At 44.4% G+C, this 16959-nt stretch overlaps 1 protein-coding gene across 1 annotated transcript; it reads right to left on the bottom strand.

Annotated features, from left to right (window-relative positions):
• Positions 1-1069: 1069 nt before the first annotated feature.
• extl3 (exostosin-like glycosyltransferase 3) lies at positions 1070-11916 on the bottom strand. Its single transcript, XM_029002556.1, has 5 exons — positions 9700-11916; positions 8499-8626; positions 6391-6535; positions 5205-5333; positions 1070-3533 (listed from the first exon to the last, which is right to left on the bottom strand). Exons 1-5 carry the CDS (start codon positions 11836-11838, stop codon positions 3324-3326), a joined length of 2751 nt encoding a protein of 916 aa, XP_028858389.1. The 5' UTR covers positions 11839-11916; the 3' UTR covers positions 1070-3323.
• Positions 11917-16959: the final 5043 nt, after the last annotated feature.

The following is a 16959-nucleotide window of genomic DNA, read 5'->3' as shown; positions in this document are numbered from 1 at the left end:
TGACCTGCAAGTTCCACGTTATGTTAAATTAAAAAGAAGTATCTGTTAGACCTATCTAGATATTAGATTTTTTTTTTATCTAATCTGAATTTCTGAAGTCTTCAGCTGCTGTCAAGGCAAATTGTTTCTGCTTAGTTGTCTCTGTCTGGAACATAATCCCTTAATAAATCTCAGAAATATTAATGGTTGTGTTTCTCCACGATCAGATAATAAAAAGAAATAGAGAAAGTGACACCAGCATGCTCGGCAGGTGCGACCAGGTCCTTGTAGGTCCTGCCTCTTCAAACCTTTTCAGTTTTAGGGACAGGATGGTTTTCAGTTCTCCCAGGTATTATATCCTGGAATTTCTTTATTGAAGTGACATGAAAACGGTATGTTGCAGGTAATGTGCATCAAACGTCTTTCTTTTTACAAGTAGAACCTCCTGGGGTTGAATAGGTTATGTGAAATTTTCAAAAAGCGTTAATACCAGAGATGACCATCGCATGTGCAAGATGATATCTAAAAACATGGAAATGGCATTATGTTCATTCAGATACAGAGACCCTCAAGACAGCAGTTACACGTCTGTGACTAATATAGTCCTCTTCACAGAGGTCTGATTCAGATGAATTTCATAACTATTCAGTTTACTGGAGGGGATAAGACATGGACCCAATCAGATTTTTGGGATTTAGAGGGGCTCTAAACATCTAAACTGAACGTTGGAAGATCTGTGATTGAATGTATTATCCATGTAATGGTGAACCTTGACACAGTTCTTCCCCTAAATCGGCATTAAAAAGTACTGTCCCTGGTCCTACAAATGAAAGCTTTACATTTCCATTCCATTCAGCTTTTAACTATTTGGCTTGGTCAGAAGTCTTTCAGACTGAGTAATAGTTTTAAGTTGATACTAAATATGAACAGCACCATCAAAAATATTCGTACACATCAGAATTCCCGACCTGAATTATGACGGAATAGGAGAAAGAAGTTGTCCTGTACTTAATCTGAGATGAACCACTGAACTGGACTTAAATAAAGTGGACTTTTAATAATAATAATAAAAAACCCAAAGCATTTGATGTTCCTTAAACAAGTTTGAAGATTTTAATGTCATATTGAGATTTTAGTCATTCTGTCAACAACAGGATCTGTTAAGACTGCAGGGTCTTGGGGATAGTAGTGGGAGGGATGGGGGTCGATCTGTATCCACAGCACAGACTGTGACATAATAGATCCTGTGCAAAAAAATAATGAAAAATAAAAAATACATGATGTACAGCTGTACTGTGTGAGTGTGAAAAATAAATAAGTGTTCCTCCTGCACAGCGTTCAGTACAGTCACTCCAATCTAATCCAGGACTGAGTACATCACGCTGGTGTAAAGAACCAAAGGTCTTGGCAGATTTCCTTTGTTGAGCCATTTACAGTAGATCAATTTTTTTGCCTTGTCCCATAAGCCCATTGTGCCAAAAATGGAACATGTGAGATGTGCTATTTACCATCAAGCAATGTCCACAAATTTCACTATGAAATAAATTATGACAAGTGCAATCAATAGACATTATACAAGAAGATCAGTACTGAGTATTACCGCACAGGCCCGAAAAAAAATTCAATATCATAATAAATAGTAAATATTGCACCATCAGAAAATATTGTATTTGGTGCCATCTAACGGTATACTTTTTTTAGCTGGTACTTGATTAGTGAACTAATTTACTTGCAGAAGACAGTGATGGACATTTGCGACCGTCTTAATTCATTTTAAACACAACACATATGATTGACTTCTTATGCCCCAATTTGGAAATTTACTGGAAAAATAGAGCCGTGCAACCACTGAATTTCTTATTGGCAACAACAGATTGCAAAACCTGACATAGAACTGTTATGGGATGACCTATCAGAGGTTGTTCTTCACGCTGTACAGGAGGCACAAACCTGAAATCAGTGGCCAGGCCCTGATGGCCATGAGTTGAGAAGAACTCAAGTCTTTTAACACCATTATTGCCATTAAGACCAACCTACAGGATTTCCACTCTTTACTCTTGTTATTTTTCAAGGTTATAATCTAACACGTCAACGACAGATAAACAGCTTCTAAAGCCTGTTTGTCCAAAAACAGGAAATCACGTAACTCGGAGTTGGTAGTTGGGTATGGTAGCAACCCAGAGCCCATTACACCAATGAGGGACATGGCGGGTTAAGGGGTTTTAAGACTCTTCTTTGAGGAGGGTAATATCAAATAGCGAGATAGCAGAAATTCACACGCTAAAAGAGCCTTTCCTCTTTCCAGGGTGACACTGTGACGTGTTAAGTCATGGATGAGATCTACATTCCTTCAGAGCTGCTCAGTCAGCAGCAACCGTACCGGTTTGGCAAAAAAAAAAAAGAAAAAAATTAGGCGGTCGAAGCTTGAGGCTAAGAGAAAGGGACAGCTAGAACTTCTGTGAATTTCCTTTTTTCTAACAGCTGACAGATACTGGGGGGAAAAAACTGCCTGAAGTTAAGTACCCTTCAGTGACTTTGTCTAAGGGAAGTTGTCTAGGGCACCAGGAAGAACTCGGGACTTCAAGCTTCCATTTATGTAAAAGACTTAGAGTTAATTTGCGAATTTGACTGGTGCGCCCGATGGCCTTCCATCTGGGAAAGGCTTGGAAGTTGTATGGAGAATGGCGGTGGGGCATGGGGGATTTACTCCACAAAGTGCGACAGACTAACCTGACATGCACGTTAAGTTCAATGTTAAGGGTGATACTCTCATCACACACACACACACACACACTCACTTACGCACCCACACACTCACTTATGCACGTACACACATAAACACTGATACAAAAAAAATTCTTGAATTAAGAATTTGGTTATCATAATCAGTGCTTTTCACACACAATTAGAATATATAAATCAAAAAAACTTAAAAAGTATTTAAAAAAAATAATAATTAAAAACAGAGGCCAATGACAATCATTTTGTCTCTCCGCCCCTTTCTCCCATTGGTTTCTCATGATAGGCTGAAGGAACAAATGTCCGGCGTTCCTACTATGCGTCAGTTTGAACACTTCCTGTCCTTGTCAGTTTGGTATCCGTCGACCTCTTTCGGGTCCTCTTTGAGGGCCACACCCGCGGCCCGTCGGTAAGTGGTGCAAAATAAAATCTGTAGTGGTTGTCGATGGAAACAAACGGGTGACTCTTTATTTCAAAGACAGTTTGCTGCAGGCGTCTTAAGCTTCCTGCTCGGTCCGGAGGTCCCGATTTCCACCATCTCCCTGTTGGTTACACGGTCTGCGTGCTTGCGCCATGAACCCCGCGATGGGCGGGAACTCGTGCCGTTATATGAACTTGAAGCACTTAGTCTTGTCGTGGGGCAGCCGGGTTTTGAAGAGCACAGAGTCCACGCGGAACTGAGTGTAGAGCAGTGGCATGTAGCCGTACACCTTCACAAAGAAGTTGATGCACTTGTGACGCTCGTGGAAGTGGGAGTCGTCGTGTGACAGGGCCTGCGGGCATCCAGGGCAGCGGAATGTCCACCGGGAAGTAACCTGGCAGAACAAGACTGCGTTATTGACATTTTGCATTTACGTCACTTCACATCGATGCAAACATTGTAAAAATTACTGAACAAATTGAAATTATTATAATAATATCATTCAGAACAATAAAAAAAGTGTACATTTGCAGTAAACCATGACTGCTCCATTTAAGATGATGGCATGTTTCCTAGTCACATTAAATCAGAGCGGAGGTGAACGGAGCAAGTTTGTAAATTGTCATATTACTGTTGTGGTGCTGGTTATGTATAATCAATAAAAAAATGTCTGTGTCTATTGTGTATATATATATTACATAAACCCTAAACCTAAAGCACATCATGGCACATACAGAAGCTCTGGCTAAAGAATGATTCAAGTTCAATGTTAACGTTATTCATATAGGCAGACTTCTCAATCGATGGGAGCGATACAGCCAATAGTTCCGGAGAGTCACGACAGATGAAGTAATGACAGAGGGTAAAACACATCTATATTATGTCACCAGCACTGGCACTGCCTGCAATATTTGCGTTTTTGCGGTTGTCAAAAGTTCGGAAGGTTTGGACTCTGGACTGTCCTCTTGATGGCTTTTTTTTTCCCCAAACGTTGGATGAAATGTTTGAAACACATGATGGTAATCCAGCAGCAGTCGTGACACCAAATGCCTTCACCAAGGCAGGTTTTCAAATAAAATGTTAAAATGATATCAAATGATTAATTAAAACCATAATGAAAACACTAGAGTAGAATAACTGCATAATATTGTCAATATCTTTATACGTGACTATTGACTCGTCTTTAGATGTGAGAACATTGTCTTGACGAGGCTACAGTGAAGAAGCAACGATTCTCATTTATTAACATAAAGCTCTAGGCGTACTTGGAAGAATGAGAAAAAACATAATCCATATGGGGAGATATGTGGGCGGGTGGAACACATCCATCAATCTGACAGTAATCCCGTTTATGGATTTTGCTTGGAGGAGACCACACCGTCAGGCATTGGGTGATGAAAAGAGGCTCACGCTCATGTAATTTAATTACAGGCATTAATTTTCCAAATGGCCGAATGGTGGTTACAGCATTAAGATTAGCAAGGTTTACCTAAACCCTCCGTTGTAATCCTTCTCATTCTCACCTGATTGGATGATATTAATTGGCATGATCATAAATGTTGGTGAGAATTAAATTCAAAAACCTGAAATAGACAACAACAACAACAACAACATTATCAGGCTTTAGGTGGGTGAGAGAGACGTTCATCCAGGCATAATTCCTGGAATTAGCCATTTGGAATCTATGTTCTCGTTCATTAGCAGGAACCCTAGACTGTCTGAGAGGAATTATCTGCACTCGGCAACATGGGGGAAGAAAAAACAAGAGGAACCTCTAATCTGTAGACTTAAAAGATGTTTTGTGATCTTGGAAGGCGCTCTCATGCACAGGAACACCACTTCCTAACATGCAGGACTTTACTTCCTGTTTCTCACAATGACAAATGTGATTAACTCTCTGCAAAATGTGTGATTAGTTCAAATCTGACCGCCCCACACCTAAACCCTTTCGGCGCAATAAAAACACATTGAATGGGTGAAAATTCATGCTGCGATGACTGGTTGCTGGAAATGATGGAACATCATCAGTGTGTTTTTTCAGTGTGTGTGTTTTAACCAATCTTACCTTGATAGGTGGCTTGCGTGTGATATGTGACACCAGGAAGTTCATGGCAATGTCCTCACAGTTGATGTACTCATCCACCATGTCCCGGATGGCCTGAGGCATTACGTACGAGTACAAGTAGGCATAGTACTGCAACCGAGAGGCAAAGTGTCACTTAAGTGTCACCTACTCAGACTCAGTTCCTTTCTAATGAAAGCAATCCATTACTCATTTTTCATGTATTATTAAATGGGACTTTGATTAGCAGGATCAGTTTTTTAATTTTTTTATTATTATTTTAGATCAGGCCTTGAATTAAACTCTGAAGACTGGCAGAACTTGAGGAACAGGGTGGAAACATGGCAGTCCGGCAACAATCCTCCAAATGCCACAGCAATTAAAGGGGATGTTCACTAAGTCACAAACACGCAGATGATCAAGCATTCTGATCGATAATGAATTTGACATTAAAGAACACACCCCAAAGCTGTCACTCATACAGAAGCAACACATCAGTGTCATACCAGACATGCTTTCACACAGCACACGCAGGGGATCTGAGAGCCATTCTCTCAGAGCCCAACTCTCAGCCTATGTTGAAAAGTCAGTACATCATAAACGTACGAATTTTGGAGTTGCATTTTAGCATATAGAACTGCTATATGTGTTTAACTCTGACAGAACGGCCATGCAAACCCAAGTTTGGCTTGCATCCCACAACGTCTGTCTGTGTGTGTGTGTGTGTGTGTGTGTGTGTGTGTGTGTGTGTGTGTGTAAAAAGAAAAAAAAAAAAAAAAGAAGAACAAATGAAAGATAAAGCCTTTGTGCCAAGCTCAGTCTCTCTCTAAGCCAGTTCACACAAGTCCTATTATATCAATGGGTTGCTAGGCAACAACCAAGTGAGAATTTATCCATCAGGCATACAAAGAAATTCTTAATAAATCAAATAAATGTGCCTGGCACACACCCCTGAGCAGGAAAGTGAGCAGAGAGGACAGAGGATTAAACAGAAGCTCAGATAAATGCAGCCTCGGGTCCAGAGGCCACTTTCAGAGAAATGGATGTTTTGACATTAATCCACATCTTTTTCCTATGAAAAAAGGGACACTATTCCTTCACGAGATATACCTGCATTTTGACCCATTTTGTTTTTTTTTTATTGTTTTAAATGAACAGTAGCAGCAGGACCAGCTGGTCACAGACGCACCTTGTGAAAGAAGGCCGCGCCGGTCAGGACCATGGAGAGTTCGCACGAGTAGTTGGAGTTGTAGAGCCAGGACTGGTGGTTGACGTCCCAAGCGTGGAACCTTCCTGGGAATCCCACAATGCGGTCCCGGGCCTCGCGCCACACCCTATGAGGACACGGGGCATCCCATTGAAATGAATGACAGAGAGAGGGAGCTCAAAACTGGTTTTCTAAAAATAAGAAACAGCTTTTATTTTTACTGAATCTGTTTGCCAGGAAGGACAAGGAAGGAAAATAGCCAGCGATTAACAATCACATATACCATCAAACAATTTAAATCGGTTTTAATCAATTACACAATTCTCTATGTGATGCACGGGACATTTTGATAAGAAAAGTCACTTTATGAACAGAACTATGTACAAGTGTGACATATGCAGTAATTGTCGTGCCTTACTACTGGGTACTTCAATATAAAGTTACGACAAAAGCCATACAAGCAGTTTGAAAACTTGCCACGTGATGCAGGGGACACAGAAAACTAGTCTCACTTGTTAAAACCAACTTCCACAGTAAAACTCTACAAGCATTCAGACAAAACTATTGCACCAAATATTTCAGTGTATAATGGGTGTCAAAACTGTGCAACACTTCAATAAAATAATGTTTATGCAACACCAACATATGCAGCTAAAATGACCAAGATGGTGTGATGCACGGGACAACGATGTCACTGGAATAAAAGCTACACGAGTGCTGTTAAGTTTAACATATGACAGCATGTAACTAGGAGTTAAAATATGGTGAATTGTATGGATATTTTAATTACGTCTGATTCATCATTCAATATAATATATATAAACTGAACTTTGAATGTCTGGGTTATGATCATTTCCTTTGAATTTTATTAAAATTAGTAAAAAATTTACCTCTTGAGTGGTAACAGTATTTCAAATGCCTGTAGTTTTTTTAATTAAATTGTGTTCCACATTATCTGAGTATTCATCCTAAATATTAAGAAAAGTATGAGTGCAAATATCACAGATTTTTAGCATTCAGGTTTCATTTTCCAGTGAATCGAACCAATTAAACACACAAGCTAAAATCCTCACTGTTGTGACCTGCTGCTCAATAAATAGCCGCAGTCTTAATTTCCGGTCAGCTGCCTAAAACCAGACTTCGCAACATTAAATGCATGCAGGAATGACACAGTTGTGAAAAAGTAAAACGCAGCCCCCCAGGCATCAGTAACACTTCCTTCAGCTGAAAGCCAGAATGTGGTGAGATGCCAGTTACAACGCCTGAGGCTTTGGGGTAATACATGTGCACCTCAGTAGCACTCTGCATGTCCGGACAGGACATTTGTGATGATCAGCCTTGCTGCAGGGAAAAGGCTGTGTGCACAATATCATGTTAACATGCTAGTCTGGTCTTGAGAAAGCTAACGTTATTTTGTCATCGTCCAAGACTGGGTCACCAAACCACAAAAGTAAAGGGTGCATCAATATATAATTGAATCAATATATTTAAAATAATGATGCATTTGAAATGAAAATGCATTTAAAAGGCTTTTGACAAATGACTGATAATTAAAATAAAAATGAATCAGCTGGTAGGATCTTCTGTTTCCATCCAAGCCGCCCTGTCAGTGGGGTTCAGGCCTGACAGAAGTAACTGAACATGCTACTAAAATGGGGGCACCAGTTCACCGGGTTAACAAAACTACACACAAGGCACCAAGTTTTGCTCATTAAAAAAAAGCTGGCAATTGTTGGAAGTCCATTGTCCAGAGTTTTTGAATTTGATTTAACTTCATTACCCAGGAACCCTAATGTTTCAGGGTATTCCAAGTGGAGTGATTTTATTGATTTAACACTACAGTAACATTCCCTGGCCTGGGGGAAGGATGTAGGAATTTCTGAAGAATGGAGAATGGAATGCATTAATTTTCAGGGAACTTAAAAACACACAAACACACACACACCCCAAGAGTTACACTTAAAATGTGACGACAACACACACACAGTCCTGAAATATTATCACTGACTATGATACCATGCAATACCTTGTCCCAAACACAGACCCTCAGAATGCCAAATGTGTGACTATGAAAGGAAGCACATCCTCACCTGAACCCAAACATGATTTCATCATGACGAAGGTGGGCATCGTCATCAATGGACAGGATGGCTTCAGTTTCCACAGCGTCCCAAGGCAGAAAGCGGTTATTGAGGCTGTTCTTCTCGGTACGTACAACCTACAGCAAGGATGAGGCGGGTAGAGAAAGCGAAGCTCGGTCAGCAAAACCACACACACACACACACACACACACACAAAAAGGCAGAAGCTCCCTAATGAGACCTTGAACAAACCGAAAAATTCTATCTGAAACAATAGTGCTGACTAAGAACATAGCTGCCAGCATGGCGGGGCCTTAATGATTTAAGTCTCCTATGGGAAACATATTAATTAAATATGGGATTTTCATTCCGCAGATTGAAATGTCACTCAAACCCACAGCCTACCAAGGGAGACAAAAAACCAGATGTACTTAAATCCAAAGCTTGCATTTGCGAGATAACGATATGAGACTTTAAAATTCACTTCAGAACATTTCCGTGGATTTGCTACCTTGCTGTTTCCTTTCAATCTAAACAGCACTTTGACTTCCTGAAGTCCAGACATAACATAACCAGGACAGGCGAGCCCTATAGAGGGGGGTTCAATCAGCTGAACGCATCATCTGTACCAAGCTCCCTGACCTTCAATCCATCTGCAGCAAGCGGTTGCTGGACTGGGGCCAGCAAGATAGTGAAGGACCTCAGCCACCCCAACAAGTCCAACACAGAGAGGAGCTTCTTACCGCAGGCTATACGAGCTCTCAACCACAACACTACATAGGACTCCAATACACTCCAGCACTTTCACTTCAACCTGCAATCACTCTGGACTCAATCCCCCCAGTATTTTTGCAAACTCTTTACTCTTTTATTACGCTTGCACAATTTTTTTCACTTTATACTTTGCTGTTACACATATTTTATGTTTTATGTTAAAGACATAAAACATATGTCTTGGTTATGTTTTCATTATTTGCATATTGGTTCCACTAAGCAGTGTAGCAGTCGCCAAAGCATTTCACTGCATATCATAGCGTGTATAACTATGTATGTGACAAATAAAATTTGAATTTGAATAACAGCAGCGGTTTAAAAGGGATTTAAAGTTTGGTCCAGAACCAATTTGTTGCACCAGGTTTTAAGAGAAGCAGTTGACTATTACTTTGGTAGTTTATGTAAAAAGATTTTTGGAACATGAATATGAACTCACCACAATAGGAAGCCCAATGTCTGGCCAGATGAGGTCCTCAGAAGGCGGTTTGGGGGAATTCCAGACTACTACCACCTTGTTGAGATAGGGGAGTCCGTTCAGCCGCTCCAGCGAGTTCATCAGCACTTCCTCACGTTCGTAGGTGAGCATGACCACCGTAAACTGCTCCCGAGGCATGTTCCCCCCGAGGGCGGCTTGGAATTCCTTTCCAGAGCCACCTGTGCCTCCACCGATTGGCCGAAAACCTGTCCCAGACCCCAGGAACTTAGCCTCTGAGGGAAGCACAGGGTCAAGAGGGGTGTAGGGGAAGAGGTGGAAAGGACCCGGCGGGCGGTTCCAGGTGCGATACGTGTCTGAAGCGGTGTATGTGAAGTTCCGCAAGAAACGGGGTGAGGCATATGGAGGCTCTGTTTCCACTGGGCCGAGGTCCAAATCCCCATTGTCTGCCATGTTGGCATCAGTTCCTGCCAACTTTCCCGCTTTGTGTGGAATCTCATGGGCTGGTTCTTCCCTAATGGGTGTAGCTGGTACCTGAATGCTTGTACGTACGCTGGCTAATATGGTGCTGAAGACACTGTCGAACGTCGAGAAGTACGTCTCCCAAAGGAAACGTCCTTGCCGCCGCATTGCCAGCATGTCATTGTCGGACAGACTGCGCAGCAGGAAGTGCAGTTCCGTGATCCTCGGCTTTGGCACCATGAGTGCTGCCTCACTCCATCGGATAAGGTGATGGTAGGGTAACCTCAAGTGGTCGCCCAGGATTACAGGTATGGCCCCGACTTCTAAAGCTTCAAAAAGTCTCATGCCACACCCAGCCGAAGTTACAAGCCGCCCGTCCCCTGGAGCGATAATCAGGGCAAAGGTGGAAACTTTCAACACCTCCAACCTTTCCTCACGCTCCCCACAAAGGGCCCACTCAGTTGGCAGGCTGGGTCTTGGCCGGTTTTTGCACGTGAATTCCACCAGCACCTGGTCCAAGTGGCTGTCTTGAACCGCTTTCAACGTGCCAATGATGCGGTCATCATAGTCGGCTGGCGGATCACCCTTTATTTCCTCTTCGAAGGACTGTGGGGGAGCCTCCAGCAAACTGCTCTTCAAAGACTCCACTTTCTCCCCTTGGAAGGTAAAAAGATATTTCCGTTTAACGGGTACTTGAGGAGGCACCTCCAAGAAATTTGGCTCAGAGAGGGCATGGACCAACGGTGAAAGCACGAGGTCAAAGCCTTCTCTGTACTGCTGTCCCATGAAGGTGGACTGAGCAATGGCAGCTCGCCCTGTGCTCACGTTATACAGGAAGTTCTGGGTTAAAGTCTTTCTTGACAAGTGGACGAGCAGGTGGTTATGGCCGTCAGACCTCCAGAAGGGCAGCTCTCGAAGCTGTTTTTCCAGGTCTGAGGGAGAAGGAGGAGAACCCGGGGTCTCCTCCACCTCTCCTACAAGGACCAAATATAGACAAGCAATGCTTGGGTTGTCAGTAACATAGATGCTGCTTTTAACAGAAGCAGCAAACGCCTGCTTGACGAGAGGGTCGATATCTCCACCCCAGCGGTAGGACGCTGTGTCGTAAACGTACACCGGAAATCCCGAGGTGAGAGGGCACCTGGCGTAGTCGAAACAGGATCGCAGGCAACACGACAGCGATGACTTGGGCGGGGGCAGTCCCGGGTCGTCCTTGTCGGGTAACAGTCTAACGGGCAGCGAGAGCTTGGGCTGGTTCTGCGCCATGAGCTCCTTGTAAGAGTGCTCCGTCTGGCTGATGACGTTCTTGAGCTGCAGCAGGTCCTGCTTGGCGCTGTCGATGCTCCGCTTGCACGCCTCGATGCGCAAGTTGAGGCGAGCGATCTCGCCGTTCAGCTCCTGCCGTTTGGCCTCCAGCTGGAGAAGCTCCTCGCTGACGGACTCTCGGATGCGGCAGAGGTCCTGCACGTGCTTCGCCTCGCACAGCTCGCCGCCGGGCCGCGGCCCGAAGATGCGCTTGTCTGGCCCGCCCGCCTCGTCAATGGTGGTGAGGTAGTAATGTGCGATGAGCGGGAAGAAGACCAGGATGAAAAAGAGCATGAAACTAAGCCAGGTGAGGCGAACCCTGCGCAAAACCCAAGGCTGACCGCCATTGCCCGCGATGGCCCCGTTTCGCTGCATTGTGTCACTCGGTCACTCTCCCTCGGACTGAGTGGTTCGGTCAAATTGACGTGGAGGATCAGTAGCCATAGTGATATTCTGTCCACATTGCGAAAAAAAAAAAAAAAAAAAAAAAAAAAAAAGGAGAAAAAAAAAAAAAAAAAAAAAGTGTTCAAAAGGCCACGCAGCTCTAGCTGCTAACTGCTTCTGTTGCGTTATCTGGACATGAGGGTCTCAGGTGAAAGGAAATGTCACATTCCTGTGCTTGCCATCATATCCTGCAATCACCTTCCCATCTCTGGCCGTGCTGGCGTGGCCTCCGACCTACCCAAGCAGAGAGCCGCTTTCCCGCGAGGTGCCGGGAAAGGGAAGGTGAAGGCAGAGGCACAGACTGCCACGGTCGGCATGGTTGGTCCCAAACAGTAAGCGCACCATCATGGGTCAAAGGGTCCTGGTCCTGTTCCCTGCATGACTGAAGCGGTCAGCTACTTTAAAGCTCTCCAACGATTCAAAAACCTGGAACCCAGACAGAACCTGATGTTAAAAACTCCTCAACAGAAACTCTCAAGACCTTAATAAAAAATTTTTTAAATCCACTTGTATATTATACACTGTAAAGAAATACTAAAAAGTGTGTAATTATTTCACCCAGAAACAAAAAAGGGGGTCAGATGACTGACAGCTCTCACACACACCACTTCCTCACCATGAATAATTTGAGCCCATCAATGTCACATCTGAAAACGTCATTAAAGACCATTTCTTGCTTGTTTCATCCATTTATTTCTTGAATTTGACCATAAACTGATACACAAGCCCCACGCTTAGCGTTGACACTGACATACACTGGAAAAACAAACCCTATATTATCTCTGATACATATACAGTCTAATTGACAGTGTGGTTATAAAATGACGTGTTTCTGAAATCACAAGACATTCTGAAGTGCAAATCCGAGTTTTAATTCCCAGCAGATTCACTCCTGGCAACTGCAGAGCAAGGACACTAGATAGAATCGATTGGCCGTCAGAACTGGGCGTGGTGGAAAATGACAACAGCCGCCTGCCTGCAAAAGCAAAAAAGGCAGACGCCACCACAACCGAACGCAAGCTGCCCTCCCGCGCAATCCCTCACTCACATGACAGCGGTTCTCCCACCAGAGGACACGGTGCGCAGGGCCAGCGGTAGCCACAGGCGTGCTTGTCCATTCCTGTCCAAGCAAGACAGCATGACACGGATCAGCCACGCTGTGCCACGGCAGGAGAGACACACAGAGCTGCTATTCACACGTCAAAGGCTGCGTCTGGCTACTGATGTACACACACGCACACACACACACACACACACACACACACACACACACACACACACACACACACACACACATACTTCCCCTAGCAGAATCCGCGCGTCTAGCTAGCACAGGTCACCTTGGTGGACGCGCATGGGGACGCGAGTCAAGTCACGGGAGTGGCCACGGCTCGCCCGATGGGCCGCCGCCGATGCTGAGGTAACGCCCCACAGCTGCCGCGCCTAAACGAACGAGTCCCTCTCGAGAGCGACCGGCAGATTAATTACACCGGGGCTCCCGCGTCCACGTCCCTCGGGGGGTGGCAGACAGATGCCACACCGTGCGGGCTAACGGCCCCTCTAATCTCGAAGGCCATAAAAATCCAGATTTAGTTCCCCAGGGGCCCAGGATGCTCAATCGGCGAAAACGCTCCATCCATACACCACGCGAGTATCCGCGTCTCTCCGGTGGCTTTTCCATGTTCATGTGTACAAATTAAGTTGTTTATTGTTGCTGGACAAAAAGAGGTTCGACCAACAAGATCAACTTTCACATTCCGTATCGCTGTGTGATCTGTTTGATAAACCGCCACGGAGGTTGAAAAGTGGAAGTTATTGAAAGTCTTTTCGTTTGCATTTTTTTCACAGCTGTCGCATACAAGGCTGTTGTTCGGAATTATGTCCGTATTGTGGGGATCATGGGTATTTTGGCCAGCAACCTGGTATGCGCATGGCTAAAGTAGGGGTGTTGAAATGAATCGTATAAACGATGCATCGCCATGCAGGAGCGCGAATGGAGGAAAAGTCTCGGAGTGCATCGTCTTCCCTGGAGTTTAGAAAACCACGCCTATTTTGTTGCACTGAGCCCCGTGACAAGCACAACTTTGCCGCGTTCGGTCTGAAAGCGGCTTTAGATTTGCTCCAATGAGCAGGAAAAAGGTCACCGTTCCGTCCGCGCTCAGCTGATGCCACGGGCGTCTGAACCGGCCATTTTTCTGCTGGGGGATTAAACTTCTACATTTGAAACAGACATGTGATGTAATGTAGAACATTGATGGCAAAGTCAGGCAGTGATAATTGTAAGCAAATCAACTCGTCTGAAACCAGCTTAACGGTGGAGAGAAGAGAATCTATAGAGATAAGTGAAAACCCACATGGTTTCATGGAGGATTGGATTGCGATGTACAGGTTGGGCCATTTATATGGATACACCTTAAAAAAATGGGAATGGTTGGTGACATTGAACACATTTTATAAGTGGTCAGAAACTTGTAAATAACTCATGAAAGAATAAAGTTACGTTAAAACCAAGCACACCATTGTTTTTCTTGTGAAATTACCAATAAATTTGATGTGTCACGTGACCCTCTTCCTATTGAAAAAAACAAAAGTTGGATCCAAGATGGCCGACTTCAAAATGGCCACTATGGTCACCACCCATTTTGAAAAGTTTGCCCCCTCACATATACTAATGTGCCACAAACAGGACGTTAATATCACCAACCATTCCCATTTTATTAAGGTGTATCCATATAAATGGCCCACCCTGTAGATAGCGTATTGTGGCAAATTCTTCACCATATTATAAGTGCAGTGGGTATTTTAGGGTCACAGACCACTATTAACTGACAATATAAGGCAAGACCATTGTATGAAAAACGGTCCTCCACTTTTGGTTGATAAGCTGTGCAGTTTCGAGCTCAGAGCATCTCTGGCAAGAATGAGAGGACCGAGAGGACCACGTATACAGTATCAGCATTACTTAGCCGTGGTTGATATGATAATATGTATCAAATGACGAAATAAAACAATGTTTACGTAAAAAAAAAAAACTCTTTACTGGAAGTCTCAGGCCTTGATATGAGATTTTGGCCATTTGCCCCACAGTCTATTTTCCTAGGACTGCATCTGAGGTACTGTACCAAGAACACTGCAGCGTATTGCAGAACAGTGTACAGACATTAAATAATCCATTAGACATCTTAGCAAAGCGGTCAGAAGGGGGGAAAAAAAGGCTCGTAATCAGGTCATTAAAAGGCGAGCGCTGCAGCCGAGACCCCGGTATGCTGCTTAAACGAGTTACATGAACACCGCGCTGCATTAAAATGCAACGCTAAGCTCCTCGCCGGCGATATGCAGGGCTGGAATTTCTTCGCATCAGGACGGTGCGCGCCTCACACTCGTGGGGACAAGCAGTCTGTTTGATGACCTACATTAACGAGAAGAATGCCGCAAACCTGCATTCTTGCTTTTATGCGAGTGTGCAAAAGGGGGGGAAAAAATGATGCTCGCACTCCAAACACAAACGGGGGGGGGGGGGGGGGGTGGGAGAGAAGGCATGACATGTTAAGCTAGGTATGTACCAAGCCTTATCGCAGAGCGCAAACAAGCTCCGGCAGGCGAGCAGGCTGCCCTGACACCAAGTTTCCCACGTGGTCGCAATCCCAGCAGCCCAAGGAACGCACCTTCATATTGAAAACAAAGGCACAGATTCCTACCGGTGAATGAGGACTCGAGGGTCCGGCCTCCGTTTAACTTGATTTAAGGCCCCGCGAGGACTTATCCGGCCTGGCTGTCAGCGAGCAAGTTAACAGGCGGGGTTCTGGGAAAGCCCGTCGAAGGCCGACAAACCCCAGTGTGATAATTCGCAGTGCCCCGCCCCTCCTTAAAAAAAAAAATTTGGTCAAATCTACTGCCCAGATCCTGATGGGCACGCGGTCGACGATTTTTAATGCGACCCGTGCATTTGCCGGGACTGGCTGCTGCCATCGTCGGGTCGGAGGGGGCAGAGGTGGGGGGGGGGTGGACAGCTGTGGCGTAGGCGGGCGGAGTAGCAGCTGTTCAGAGACAGTCAGGCACTCATCTTCAGCCAGCCGAGCTCAAAAGGCCCCCCGAGGGCCCAGACGGTATTTACAAGGCGAAATCCAGGGAAGTGTTTATTTTATTCTGAACTCGGATTCTACGGACACATTTTGGAACGCATGCTGGTGTACAAACCAGTCGAGAGATCAGAGGGTCGAAGAAGAAGTAATTGACCTTTCTAATAAATGCAATTCCAGCCCAAGCGCGGACATATGATGAGCTGAAAACGGCCTTTATTAAGAGGAGAAGAGATCCCAGCACGGCGAACAATGGGGCCATCTGTATTCCGTCCTACCAGATCCCAGTAAGGCGGGGCCTGCCAGCCTGTCCACTTCTGCACTCGAGCACAAGGCCGTCTGAATCGGTCACTGATAAGGATGTATGGTTAGCAGATGGAGAAAACCACTGGCCTTGGGAAATACACCGGGAAAAAAAAAACGCGGTAGCAGGGCTGATTCGATCTGGCTGCAATTCCAGAACCTTCTCCCAACCTTTAGGTAATAGAGGTGAAGCAACACATATTGCTTATCCCAGAATTTGCATATATAAAATCATATGAAATAATCATTCAAGGCTGTTCTGGGTGAAAAAATGGTCTCTTCTTCAAGACACTTTTCCTTTTATCTATTTATGTAAATCTTATCCACAGACATCTTATACTGGATGAGCCACAGAATAATGCAATACTGATAAATTAATTTTTTTTAAAGCACTCCCCTGCTGCAGCATCAGAGAAACACTGCTTGAAAGCTGTACTGACCTTGTGTTTAAAAGGGCCATGGTTTACTACAATACCGAATTCTGGAAATGTCACCTACCCGAGAGCAACAACGTCTGCTGCGAACACTACAGAAGCAGACAAAATACAACCCGAAAACGAACAAAGCAGGTCATCACTGCTGAAACGGAACTTTTGGTATATTTGAACAAAAAAAAAATCTACTTAAAAAAAAAAAAAAAAAAGACAGGTCTTTTGGAAAGAACAGAATG

This window comes from Denticeps clupeoides, chromosome 14 (genome assembly GCF_900700375.1).
Source record: "Denticeps clupeoides chromosome 14, fDenClu1.1, whole genome shotgun sequence".
Lineage (NCBI taxonomy): Eukaryota > Metazoa > Chordata > Actinopteri > Clupeiformes > Denticipitidae > Denticeps > Denticeps clupeoides.
This window is presented reverse-complemented; position numbering and strand designations above follow the sequence as displayed.